The following is a 13,785-nucleotide window of genomic DNA, read 5'->3' as shown; positions in this document are numbered from 1 at the left end:
CCTGTTGGTATTATAATTGTATTAAAGGTAGCAAACAAAATCTAATTTACTTTTCTCATATGATTAACCCCAGTGAACCAAGCGTTGGGCACAAATATATATCAGGTAATGAACTTTGTTACTAAATCTATACCTTAATTTTTCAGCTGCAAGAGGCAATTAAAGAACATTTCATTTCAGGGGCCTCAGGGTGGTTTCTAGTATGCTCTGTTAGAGTGATCAGATGGGAAGTATGTGACATTTTACGAAGTATTAATCAAAGAAAGTTAAATCCACTTGACTTTATGATATACAACATGCAAATTTCACTACTGAAGATCTGAGATGATAAACATCTGGGATATTTTTTCCTCTAGTGAGACCTCTGATTGACGTGAGTTCAGTTGAATTTCCACAGTAGGTAAAAAATCTTCATGTCCTGAAGCACACTACTGCTATCAACAGAATAGCCAGCTGATCATTCCACTGAGTAGTGACAGTACTCAAAAGTGAGTCTAATGTGTGGTCCATTTAAGGGTTAACCGTAAGCTGCTAAAAGGAATAAAGGTTCACTTCAGTGCCCATTATATTCTAAGCCAGTGCATCTGTCATTTTAAATTTAAATCTGTATTACTTAGCTGTCTAAAACTTTACACATAAGCGACACAGTTACCCATTCTTTCTGTTATGGGTAAAATCACCATTTCATTACCTACTTACTGTGCAAAATGTCAGACAGCTATAGGCCACTATAAAAAATCTACCAACTTCTGGTAATATAAACAATTACTTTAGCTAAGGAGTAGAACTATTTTAAGAAAATTATTTATTGATATGAATAAAGGGAAGATAATAAGACTTAAGCGACCGTCTTCTTCTCATAGGTTTAATTTGTCTAATTCAAAAACAGCTTAATAGAAAATTATGATCAGAAGTCTTCCTATTTTGGCAAGCTCAGTTGCAGAAATTCTTTATAGGAATCTTTTGATCATGAAAATACTAATTAATAATTAGTTAGCATTAGTGAATATTCCCACTAATGGCTAAGAAAAAAAAATATAGAGAAGCTTAAAAATGCATGACAATTTAAATGAGTCTTGTAACATCTACTCAGTGTAATTTGACTTTTCACTAACTTGTGCTACACTGCGTTGAAGAACATATTTAAATATTGTATTTTATACTGATTTGGTTCTAAGGTCTTGTGTACAAAACATAATATAAAAATAGAGGTAATGTGAGCAATCAGTCTCTCTGATCCAGGAGTGATATATTCACACAGCTTTTAGCATTAGGAAATCCTTGCCACTGGGTTGTTTGCAGATCTCTGTACCATAGCCCTGGCAAGCTCATACTGGTGTGGGGTGGGACTGTGACCCTGTCAGTGTAATGTCTTATTCCTACCTTGGTTGGCAATCTCAGCAAAGGTGCATCTCAACAGGGCTGGATTTGCAGCTGCTTCCTGAAGCCTCCAGATGTGGCTGCTGTCAGGTAGAGGAGTATTGGCACGTGGGAGCCAACCAAACCCCCTAGAGCTGTACCTTTCTGAGGTGTAGGGGTTCAGGATTGCAGTCTCCTCCAGTATCATCTAATGCACTTGCTCTTATTTTCAATTTATACAGCTTATTTCTTGAACTAAATACATGTAAATCCCTTCCCTTCACCAAGTATTTTTGGAAATACACAAGATTAGGGTGTGTTTCAAAATATTTACTACTACAGAGAGAGAAAATATGCTGTATTTGATACAACACTTCCCTTTGCTAACTTGAAATGTGAAAGAAGAGATGGAAAATGTTTGTAACGGTTGGGCTTGATGGTTAATGGTTCGACCCAATGATCTTTAAGGTCTTTTCCAACCAGAACAATTCTGTGCAATTTTCTGCTGTATCTCATGAGGATTTGTGTGATCATGTTTACAGCTGGTATGTCAAACCAACCTAGTGTTAACCCTCAGTCAGAGTATTTCCTTTAATGGCTTCTGTTTCCCTGGCTACGTTCCTGATTGGCATTGTAACCTACCTGAGAACATGAGTTTCTTTTTTAGAGACACAAAACATCTTTGAGCTCTTAGTTCTAAGTAGAGACTCTTGTAAGTAAAAATGGATGTAAATGTAGTTGGTTCTGCAAAACAAAAGAAATTAATGTTTTGAAATGAAGCAGCATTATGTGGTGTTCAAAATTCTTACAATCCCTGAATATTTGTACAGTTGGGATTTACTAGCAAAACTGAGGTGGAAACGGATTCTTAAGCATGAATATCAAATAATGGAGTACATCTTCAGCTGCAAAGAAAACGGCCGGTGGTGTAAAGCTATAATAACAATGCCTTTACGTGTGCTGAAGCTGGCATATGGCCAGAAGAAGCCTTGGTTGCCACCAAAGGTTTTATGAATCCACTGGAGCTATTGACAGGTGGTGCGGTTCAAGACATCCCTCAAGATTTGGAGCTCTGTGCTCAAGTAACAAAGAGGAGTTTAGCTGCTGCAGTCTGCAGCAGATGTGACCTGTTGTGGGATGCCCTGTGTCATTGGAAATGCAAAGATGCTCTGAAGTTATCTTGGGCTGTTTGCTTCTCAGCATACTAAATGCCTCTCTAAAGTATTTCAGATTCTGAACTATAAAGTAATTTACATTCAGAAAGGAAGATAATAAAATAATGAATTATAGGGAAAAAAACCCTCTGTATGGTATAGACAGTTACAAAGACCATGGAAGGCTTTATCAAGTACCTTTTACAGTAGAATTCATTTGTGTTACCACAGGGAGCAATTGTGATCCTCACATCTAGACAATAATAGAATCTGAAAATGCTTCTCTTCCTCCTCAGATCCCCAGTATTCCGATGCTGAAGTTTTATACTTTGCCCCAAATTGATCATCATTACTCTCTAGTTTATTCTGCTGCCCGTCTCCCTGATTGTTCCTGCTCCTCTTTATTGCTTTTCTCTCCACTGATTCCTGTTCAGTCATTTCCAATCCAGACACCAAGGGAAAGTCCTGTGTAGATCACCTGCTGGACGACTGAGGAAAATTTTGTCCAAAATTGATTCTGAACAAGTAAGACATGCTCTAGGCTGGCTTCCCTGCTTGCCTTTCCAGCTAGTGCTGGAAATAAAATTTTGGCATAAAAGTCTCAAAATATTTAAATAATATCAGTCTCTTTATTTGCATGAGTTTGTGTTTTTAAATGTTACAGCTTCAGGACAGCCAGTGACAGGCTTGAATGTTTGACCTCTCTGAGTCTCAGAAATAAATGTTTACTTAGCCATTTTAAAAAAAATAGGCTTGTGGGAAAAAAAAAAGGCAAATTCAAAATTCAATGAAAATAATTGATTCAAATTCTGCAAGTGTTTTATAATTTACTTCCCCATATAGTAAATAAATCTATTCAGTGAAGCTAGCTGCTAGCCAACAGTTAATTAATCAGAATAGCCAAACACATAATTCAGTTATATTCTTATAATTTTAGCCTCTTGTCTCAGTCTTAAAGTAAAAATTTGTCCATAGGAGGCAAACTAGAACTTTAAATCACAGCAGAGCTGTTCAGCTGCAATGACTAAACAGCTGGTGGACAAACTTAAAAGTGTAGCCCAGCTCTAGGATATGCTTTGAATTTACAGTTATATTGAATTTACCATTTTAGGTATCAAAGATTGGCATAGATCTCAAAACAGGTCTAAGACTTTTTGGGTGAAATCACTAAATTGATTATTATCTTCCACATTGAACCTACTAGGCAGCTTGAACTGAAAAAGAATAAGCTTCTGTCTTTCCATGACCTACTGCACAGTACAACTCTGAACGGCAAAGTTGTACGAGGTGCCTCCTGCTCTGACCCCTGTCTAAGTAGTCTGTCTTTACTGCTTCTAAAGTTAGATCCTACCACCTTCAAAGTTTGAAATGCAGCAAAGCAATATTCTTCCAAGAGGCATGCCAATCTGTGTAACTAGATGTAAATGTGTTCCAACCTTGGGGAATTATTTTCTGCAGCTAAATTGGAGAGTTTCCATGAATTGCTGAGAATCTGAAGCTGGAGAATGAAGGATATAAGTCTGTTTGTTAATGCAGTTTCACAGTGAAGGTGTTAAAATTAGCAGAGAAAGAAAGGGAAAGAGTAAACTGTGGAAGAGCTTCATCTATCTCCTTATTGCCTCCTGAGGTAGATTGTTCAGAGCTAAAGGAACACTAGACATGAACCAAATCTCCTGCTGTCCTATATAGCTTTTACAATCTCCTTTTTAATAACCCAAACTGCAGGGTAGTCTGACTATTAGACAAGCCCTTCTTTTGGATTCTCTCTACAATGTGTATAGACATGATAAAAAAACAATTGTCGTTAAAGCTGCCAATGCTGTTTCAAAAGCAGGTGGTTTTAAATGTTTCCTGTACAGAGCAAACCACATTTCTTGTGCGTTACACACTGCTTAATAGGGAGTGTAAGATTACACTGCTATGTTGTGTATAATGCTGCATTTTAAATAATAGGATATTGTAAGTCGTGTTGGAAATGCTTTTAAAGTGAATATGGCAGATGTAACGATATATGCCAAGCAGTTTTCAGACGTGCTGGAACACAGCCTTGTGTGACAACCTCGGAGCTAAAGTAGTTGAAAATAGAATCTGGAATTTGAGATTACACAGTCTCTGGTCCTAACTGATATATATTTTTTTTATATACTGTGCAGTCACTGTGTGGGTAAATTAAAGTTAGGATTTCTGCTGTCCTTTGGGAACACATATTGTTTACATTGTAAGTTGCGGGTGGCAGGGATGAAGTGCATTCATCATGCATCTCAGCATTCACACTAGTCAGTAGCTGGGATTGGTGTGAATTAAAAATTCAGGTATACAGCTCCATCTCTAAACTGTCCATTCATATTAATTTCAAAACCAGTTCAGAAAAAGCTGTGCTGAAGTCCAGTTATATTCTTGTGCAAATTCAGAGCTTGCCATTCGTACCAGTGGGAGCAGATTTTGGTCCATTGATTTGAGCCTTTCACTCTGTAGGTGTTTCTCATCACTTATCAGAAAATTCTGGAATAAGAAAACCATGCCAGGTTTGGAAATTCCAGTTATCATGGATAAGCACAGTAGTTCGTGGTATCCTTACAACTATATTCTAGTTGCCTTCATGTTTTAATCAGAACTTGTATTTTAAGATGAACAAAAAAAAAGTTTGTATGTATTATAATCTGCCTTAATGAAATAAAATGCATTTGAATCTTCAGCATGCCTGTCTATCTTAATTTCACTATCTTCTGCTTGAAGAAAAGATTAATTTCATTTTGATAAGTCAACTGGAGTAAACAAGGTGAATGTTTATTATCAGCTCATTAAGTTAAATAAAATATTAACATAAATGCTTATGTAATGCAGTCTTGCAGCAAATTGGTTATTCTTAAAGAGGTGAATTTTTAAAAAGTGATTTCTGTGACTCCCGTTTCTTCTGAAAAAGCTCTGTCAATTCAACAGGTGACCTTATAGATAATCCAGTAATCAGTACTTCACCCGCCATTTCATGGACCCATAAACTGCTGCAATTTTACTTACATGACTCTAGCAACTATTAATGTATGTACATAACTTGTGAAACATCTAGTTATCACTCTGCTCATAATAGCTCTTTCATACTAATGATTTATTTTCGTTTTCTCCAGGATATAGACCTGCGGCTAACTGGATTTGATTTATAAGAGGGGATTCTGCAGTAAATGGCTGCTCTCTTCATATTGCTGCTATGGAAAACAGAATTGTCGATAGGATGTAGTCTGATAAATAGTGCTGAGTGAAGATGCAGCTTCAATAAGTGTGAAATCAATGGAAGATACTTACGGCGTGAAAAGCCTTTTGAGATTTTTCTGACAGGCACCTATTTAGGGAACTCAATCCGTTTCCTTCGCTGGCCCTGTTTTTACACCAGTGGATACAAATCAGATCGCGTCACTGTAGTGACACAACTAATGTGGGACCATGGTCTTGCCAAGATCCATGTGGCTGAACTGTGTATGGAGAGCGATGGTAGTCCGCCTGGTACACACGGGATTGAATGCCACTTTTGCTTTCTCTATACTTGGATTTTTGCTTCACGCTGCTGCAGCTGTGTCCTCCCAAAAATTGGATGATACCAACCCAGTGGTGACCACCAACTTTGGCAAGATAAGAGGGATTAAGAAGGAACTTAATAATGAAATTTTGGGGCCTGTCATTCAGTTTCTTGGGGTTCCATATGCTGCCCCTCCAACCGGGGAGCGCCGCTTTCAACCTCCTGAGCCTCCGTCTCCCTGGGCAGATATCAAAAATACCACTCAGTTTGCTCCAGTGTGTCCCCAGAACATTATAGAAGGCAGGTTGCCTGAAGTCATGCTTCCCGTGTGGTTTACTAATAACTTGGATGTAGTTTCCACCTATGTACAAGATCAGAATGAAGACTGCCTCTATTTAAATATCTATGTCCCAACCGAGGATGGTGAGTTAATAGCAGGCGAAACAGGGAGATCTTTTTATTTTCCTGCTCTACGTTCTAACAATATTAATTCACGTGTTCTGGTAGCACGGCTTTCTCTGTTTGCATGCCAGTGTCTTACATGTATGCATGCTGCTTTTCTGTGGATGCATCTGTCCTTGTTTTATGGTTTCCGTTGGGTGTTTGTTTGTTTGTTTCTTTCCGTCTACACTGTTTGGTTTTTTCCTCCCACAGCACGTATAATTTTAGGTCAAAGTTGGTGCCTAATTCTCATTGCCACCCACTGACTTCTGGGAGGATGCATCAACATCTTATCCATTGCATGTGCAGGCACAACAAGTTGAGAGTCTTCCGCACCTAATAAAGCAGGTCATATTTAAGTTAGATAGTGGTGTTGCATGCTCCTACTGTCTGTGATGGAGCTCCATGTTATTTTCTAGTCTTCTATTCATTTTTCAGTCAAAAGAATATCCAAGGAATGTGCCAGAAAACCCGGCAAGAAAATTTGTAGAAAAGGAGGTATGTATAAAGTGGACAAAAAACCAAACCAAAACAAGCGGGGGAAAGATCGAAACCTTGCAGAGGAAGAACGAGTAATACAGCTGAAAGAGGCTGGTTTGCTGGTGCTGTGAACTGCTAGGGACTGTCTTGTCCAGATGAGGCTAGAAAGGTATTTAAAGAGAGGACCGTGTAAAGCAGAGAAGATAACATCTGTAAAGCTTGAGCTTGGTTGCATCTGATCGTCTCTTGCACTGTCTCATGCTGACCTTATTGGCAGCCTTTCTCTGTCTTGGCCTGGTGGTTTGGAGGAGTGTTGGGCACTTGTACTTAGATCCAGTGTGGTGTAAATGGGTGCACAGGAGGTAGCTCATGTGTTGTACATGCGTGCATGGGAGGTAGCTCCTGTACTATTGCTGCTGATGTTACTGGCACTGCTCCACAGCTCTATTCCAGTGGTGTAGCTTGATGGCTGTGATGAATTATAGCAAAGCAGAGCTGAAAACCTACACTGACTATCTACACAATACACCCTGTTTTCTTGGAACAGTGTTAGATGTGAAACACTTTGCTTTGTTTACATGCCTCTAAAAGTGAGAGTTGAATTCTTTTGCTATGTGATTACAGCTCTCTTTGTAAAACTGAAGATCTCTTAATAGGGGTATAAGGACATGTTAAAATATTGTGACATGGTACTTTGGTAACTTGTCTGCTTTTGGAAGCTTTGGAAACTTGGCTTTTACCTTTTGTGTGAGTTAGTATGGGACAATTTGCAGATTTCGTTGTGAATATTTGCAAATTCCCAAAGCAATTGATACGTGATATAGCAGGTATGTTTTGGTACTGATTTAAAGTAGTTATTTTGCTCTAGTTGAAAGTACTAACATTGTACTGTTTTGCATAAAATTATTTTTATTTATTGTTTTCTTTAAAATAATGTGTTATTTAATAGCTGGACTACATTTGATTCTAGAAGACTTTTTGGGTAAACAAAGAGTATTGTGGGTGTACATAGATGGTTGCCTCTTAGCCGTAATCTGTATTTTTTGTATCAGTTGCTATATGTTCCTGTTATTCCAGGACAAATACAGTTTTGGAAAGTGTCACGTCAGGAAAGTGTTTAGAGTTGGGCAAAGTTCAACTCTGTAAACTCTGTATTAGGTTTTTAAGGCTGTATCTAGACATCTCAATGAAGGTGGCATTATTTTCCCAGGTTTTTGATCTTACAGCTCCTATGGTTAGCTGTAGCTAGTTGTTAATTATTATTTGTTAAGTCATTCAATGTATGCACTTTTCAGTGTCTAAATCCACTTTGAGTGACTTAAGGCAATTTGTTTTTAAAGTATCAGGCTTTGAGACAACTTCTGATGTTTTCTATTAGGGAATTTTTGCTCTGTGCTGTAAAAATATCATTGTTTAAGCTGGATTCCCAATGTTGGAAACGAAAAAAGCGGGACACTGTTAGCAACATCACTTGTTCACACATCATTCAAGTTAGAATAACTGCTGTCATTTATATGCCTTCAATTAATGTGCAGTGCTGCAGCAGTTATTACGCAGTTCATCAGGCGTGTGTAATTAGCTGAGCAACTTTCACTTCCTATCACCCAGACGCTGATTCACAAAGTCATAAATAAAGATGCAAATCTCCCTCATTGTTTTCAGAAAGCAACTTTTTTCCTATGAGAGAATATTACAAAAAATTTAAAAAATCAGATAGACTGCAAAAATGAAGGGAGGGAGAGCCCAACAGATGAGGAAGTCATTTATTGTCCTGTGAGCCTGAAGGAGAATAAAGAGAGAGTTATTTGAAATTCAGTAGGTACCTTTCCAGTTAAATTCACTGTACATACAGCAGAATAAAAAGGAGCAGAAACCTACCTTTTCTTGTTGACAAGTGCAGAGAACTCCTGCATACCTTCAGCCTGGCAGCTGGCATAGCTGTAGTAACCTCTGTTCCCTGCATAACTTACATTCTACTCACCTAAGATTATCCTTGGCTTGGACTGCCCCTACAGCTAGTCATAAAAAGAATTGTGTTATAGAATGAAGATGCAGCAGAGTCACAGCATCTCAGCAGTAGCAGCAGCTTAGAAATAGCATTGGTTTTGAATGAGAGAGAAGAAAGGCCCCGTATTCTCTTTTGCTGGATATTTATGTTGCAGTCATTTCATTACATTTAGTAATACATTACTGAAAATAGAAAGCACAGGAATGAGAGGCAGACTTACACACCATCTTTTCAATCAGTGAAGGATATATAAATTCAACAGAACTAACAGCCATGTCTTATTGTATCTATTGTTTGATTTCTTACTACACAAAATATATTGAATTAGATAAATAAGTATCTATATTAATTGTCAGCTGAGAGACATGGGAGGATTCAAAATTTTGAAGAAGAGGGAGTAATCTGATGAAGACAGATGCAAAATGAGAGGATTGTTTTTCATGGGTGATGCCAGAGATTGTAAAGGGCTTTGTAACCATTTACTGGTGTTGGTGGGATTTTGATGTGCACATGGCAGAGGCTACAAACTGGAGGTTGGAGCTGAGTGAAAAGAAATGAGAGGATACAGCTCACTTTTTTGCTAAATATGGATGCCTGTGTTTCACTATACTTCATCTTCAATTTACTGATTCAACACATAGAGATAGATGATCTGCTTTCATCTTTTTGCTTAAGGTACATGAAGGTTAGAGGTCATGATTCTGTTTTGGGTATTCATGCAAGCAGAAATGCCTCTGCTTGCTAGGGTTGATTTTTAGAAAATCTTTGCAAAGGCATCTGATTAATTTTGTGTTGTTTTCTTAGAGGCCAGGCTCCACAGTTCTAACTTTTCCTAGAACCTACGTTATATTGTAGATAACAGCATTTTACTGACTTCTGTTGTTGAGTATGTGGTATTTTCCGAGTTTCCTGACCAAACACTTGTATCTTTTCTAGGAAATACTTCAATAGTTTTGTACTCTATTTGGTATTTCAGATGTCTATTTTATTTTCTAGTCAAAGCATGGAAATTTTCCTTGGGATCCAGAATGACAGGGAAACTTCTTATTTCTTAGGAGGACTGTACATCCTGCTTTAGCTGCATGCCTGTGGTTTTAAAGTACTATATATCCATTTCTTTGTGTTGGAAGAGTTTGAACCGTGCATTTTCTACTTTAATGACAACTATATAAAGGAAGTTTGAAAATCATCTTTAATATGACCACCAAAAGAAAGCACAGGTATTGTGTGTTGTGCACTTGTGATGATAGTGTGCTCTTTGTCATGAAGCTGTACTAAAGTCTTCGTGTTGCTTGCAGATACCTGAGTGTGAAAATGTGGGAATGTAGTTTTTGTAGGGAATATGTTATATTCTCAGTGTCACAGAACTAAGCATATGGAGTTTTGGATACATTAGTATTGTAGGAGAAATGGGAGCAGAATAAGGAAAGAAATCACTTGATCCTTACTTTTATGTTTAGGAATTATCAGTGGCTAAGAGACCGCCCAACATCAGTGGCTTCTTCACATGTGGATTCTGTTTCTTCTAGTCGCTGCAGTGAACACATTTTAAATGCAAAGAATCATGATCTGAACTACCTCATTTGAGAGTGTAGGATTAGACAGCTCTATTAATATTTATGCCTCCTAACGGGCTACTTGATTTTCAGAGCAAAGCTCCCAACACCATGCTTTGTGGGTCATGGCTGTGGTTACTATGGACACATAGCAACATACATACAAATATATTCTTGGAAATGAAACACAAATCACAGAACTATAACCTCACCCTGCCTTGATCATTGATTGTTTTCAATAGAGAACAGGTTACATCAGTTGCAATTCATAAATGACACTAATAACTTTAAGGCTTTTAAGCTTAGCAATATGAAATATTTTTCACAAATTTAAGCAGAAATGAAAAGAGCCCAATTTAGCTTGTTATTCTGTGTTCCTATTGGGTGTTTGTTCCAATAGTCCATTTAACTATCCTAAAGCTGTTTGCTTACCATCCAATTTTGGGAAAAAAGAATTAATCACAGAATCTTAGGGGTTGGAAGGGACCTCGAAAGGTCATCTAGTTCAACTCCCCTGCCAGAGCAGGATCACCTACAGCACATCACACAGGAACGTGTCCAGGCAGGTTTTGAACTTCTCCAGAGAAGGAGACTCCACAACTCTGGGCAGCCTGTTCCAGTGCTCTGTCACTCTCACAGTAAAGAATTTTTTTCTGATGTTTACGTATTTACTGCAATATGTGCAGTTCCTATGGACTACATTGAGTTAACTTCTTTCTGTGTAAGTGTTTCAGCTCTGAAATGAACCAGAAAAGGACAACCTAAGACCTGTTAAAATGTGTGTTTCCACTGGCAAAATTTGTCAATTGTTTATCAGATTTTTTTCTAAATAACTAATGTAGAAAATACTATCAAAATCATGGACTTGTCAATGGTATATTGTAAAAAAAAAAATATAAAAAATTAAATATTATTTTTCCATGGCCATATAAATGCAAAGTAGGAAGTTCAAGGTGTGAACCTCCTTCAGTGTAGACTAAGGTACACCAAAGTACTTTGTGGGTTAAGAACATGCATTTGCAGACCATTACCAGGGCTCTCAGTCACTTGAGAGTGAGTGACAAAGCCCACAGAGCTACCTGAGTGTGTATTTTAGTGTATGTCAACCAATACAAAGGCTGTATATCTTCATTAGGCCAATCCGAAACTTCATCATGAAGTGTTTGCCTGTCATGTCTGTGTCAGTAGTTGCCTGTACCCATGTGAAGTTTTGCCCATTCACCCTCAATGGCTCCTGGCTGAAGAGCCCCCACTCTTCCTCGTGTTGGCCTCATGAGGCCAAAATTCATCCCTGCAGCCTGTGCAGACACACATGTAGTGTGTAGTTCTGAACTCCAGTGCTATGCAGTTAAGACACCAAGGTTGTTCTGTTTTGCTATTCCTTTTTGAAGGGCCGTATACCTGTTTTTCATTCCTCAGATACCACAGCAGCATTTCCTATTGTACTAGAAATACATGGAAGAGGATAATGAAGCAAACATTGTCTTGTACAGACCTTTTAATCCTTTCACAATCTGAAGCTGTTAGTGTCAGTTAGTAGCATTTTTCAAAGATGTGCACTAGCTTTATGTCATATTTAAAATAAAATACTTAAACTCTGATGTATTTTCTACAGTCCTGTTTCTGGGTGAACCAATTCTTGACAATAGAAGACTTTGCAGGCTGCATTTTAAGACTCCAGTCATCTTCAATGCCATCAACACTGGTCACAGTCTTCTGTAAATGTCTGGCTGTTCAGACTCTGAGCTCTTGCTGACCACACAGTCGTGGTTCTGTCATTGCTTTGTTCATATACCTTGACAGTGCTTATAGCTCTAACAGGTTTTAAGTTCTGATCTAACTCTGTTCCTTGTCCATTATTTTACTGCTTGCTTTTCATTTTATACATCCTCCCACACACAGACTCTAAAATAGTAGAGTTAACCCTGATAACACTAAGTCGGATAAAACTGGCTTGTGCTTCTTCCCCTGGCCCTCCTTGGGTTGGATCAGTTGTACTCGGAAACTGTGACACAGTTTTCCTTTCAAGCTGCTATTTTCTAATTTATCTTTTAAAGCCAGAATGGACAAATATTATATAAAATAGTTACACAAGTATATTTGTACATTTTCAGGAGGAGCACTTCAGTGCCTACTGCGTCTTTTGGATAGCTCTTATTTTCATCTTGATTTGTTATTTTTCTCCTTGTATTGCACTATTATTCCTTTGCTCTTCTCTGTGTTCATACTCTTAATGTCTTTGTTTCCTTATAATACACACAGATACAAATATTTTTAGTGTTCTTTGCGTATTGTTTGAAGCTTGAAACATGATGCTTACATGTGTCAAACCATTCGTAAGGATCACCTCAATTACAATGTTAATAATCTGCTTATAACGTGAATATTGCTTCAGTATAATTTCAATTCTTTTCTAATTCTTCTCACTTATAATTCTGTAGCCCTCTTCAGTTTTACTTACTTTACGTTGTCAGATTTACATGTCTTCTCTACTTTGATATGTATAGTATTATTAATTATACTCTGCATTCCAAACCCAAGTACTTTAATGAGCTTAAGATAAATGGGATTTGTTTTTTGGGATATCTTCTGTTTTAATATTAATATCTCTTATTTCACTTTCTCATGCTTGTAATAATGAAGATTTATCCTGAAAAGGGGAGCACTGAACAATACCAGGCTAAGGGAAGTGGGACAAAGCTGACTTTAAGCCATGTTTGCACCTACCTCCTAACACATTGTTAAGCCCAGAGTGGACTCTGGCCCGAGTCAGACAGACTGAAGATATCCAGACAGGTGGGAACAGCACCATGGAGGTGCTGCAGCTGATTTCCCTTCCACAGTTTTGCCCAAATGTTTTGAAACACCTCAGCAGCAACAGTAAATCATGTTGCTAATTCCTCTGCTTTGGGAATTCTTTTAATATCTCTTTATGCTCTCTGAGCAGTAATCAGAATCTGCCCTGGTAGAGTTTTCTATGTGTTTTTTACTGCGGGTGGCTTTTGCCTTTCCTGTTCATAATAATGGCACAGTAAAGTAAATTTAGTCTTAGGGATTTGTTGGAAAAGAAGGAAAATTACCTGGCTGAAGAATTTCTCTATCTTCAGCTACTAAAGCTCTGGAAGAGGTACTGTACTAAAATACCATTGCCTTGTCAAAGGTCTGTCCACCAAGGGGGACAGAAGGGGAATCAATCTTCTGCAGGGTTTCTGTGTTAGCAGGGGTGCAGTCAGTAGGTTGCACTGAAAAGACATGTTTGGGGAGAAGATGACAGCC

At 38.0% G+C, this 13,785-nt stretch overlaps 1 protein-coding gene across 6 annotated transcripts in view; it reads left to right on the top strand.

Annotated features, from left to right (window-relative positions):
- The window catches only part of NLGN1 (neuroligin 1), a 307,956-nt gene that overhangs the window by 6,164 nt on the left and 288,007 nt on the right, over positions 1-13,785 (top strand). For 4 of the 6 annotated variants that reach the window (XM_051626756.1, XM_051626755.1, XM_051626754.1 and 1 more), the window contains exon 2: positions 5,639-6,447. In XM_051626756.1, coding sequence (XP_051482716.1) covers positions 5,952-6,447 — 496 coding nt within the window. In that variant the 5' untranslated portion in view covers positions 5,639-5,951. Of the gene's footprint in view, positions 1-5,638; positions 6,448-13,785 lie in introns of those variants that run through there. The other 2 variants (XM_051626758.1, XM_051626757.1) reach the window with 1 other exon arrangement.

This window comes from Apus apus, chromosome 8, assembly GCF_020740795.1.
Source record: "Apus apus isolate bApuApu2 chromosome 8, bApuApu2.pri.cur, whole genome shotgun sequence".
Taxonomy (NCBI): domain Eukaryota; kingdom Metazoa; phylum Chordata; class Aves; order Apodiformes; family Apodidae; genus Apus; species Apus apus.
This window is presented reverse-complemented; position numbering and strand designations above follow the sequence as displayed.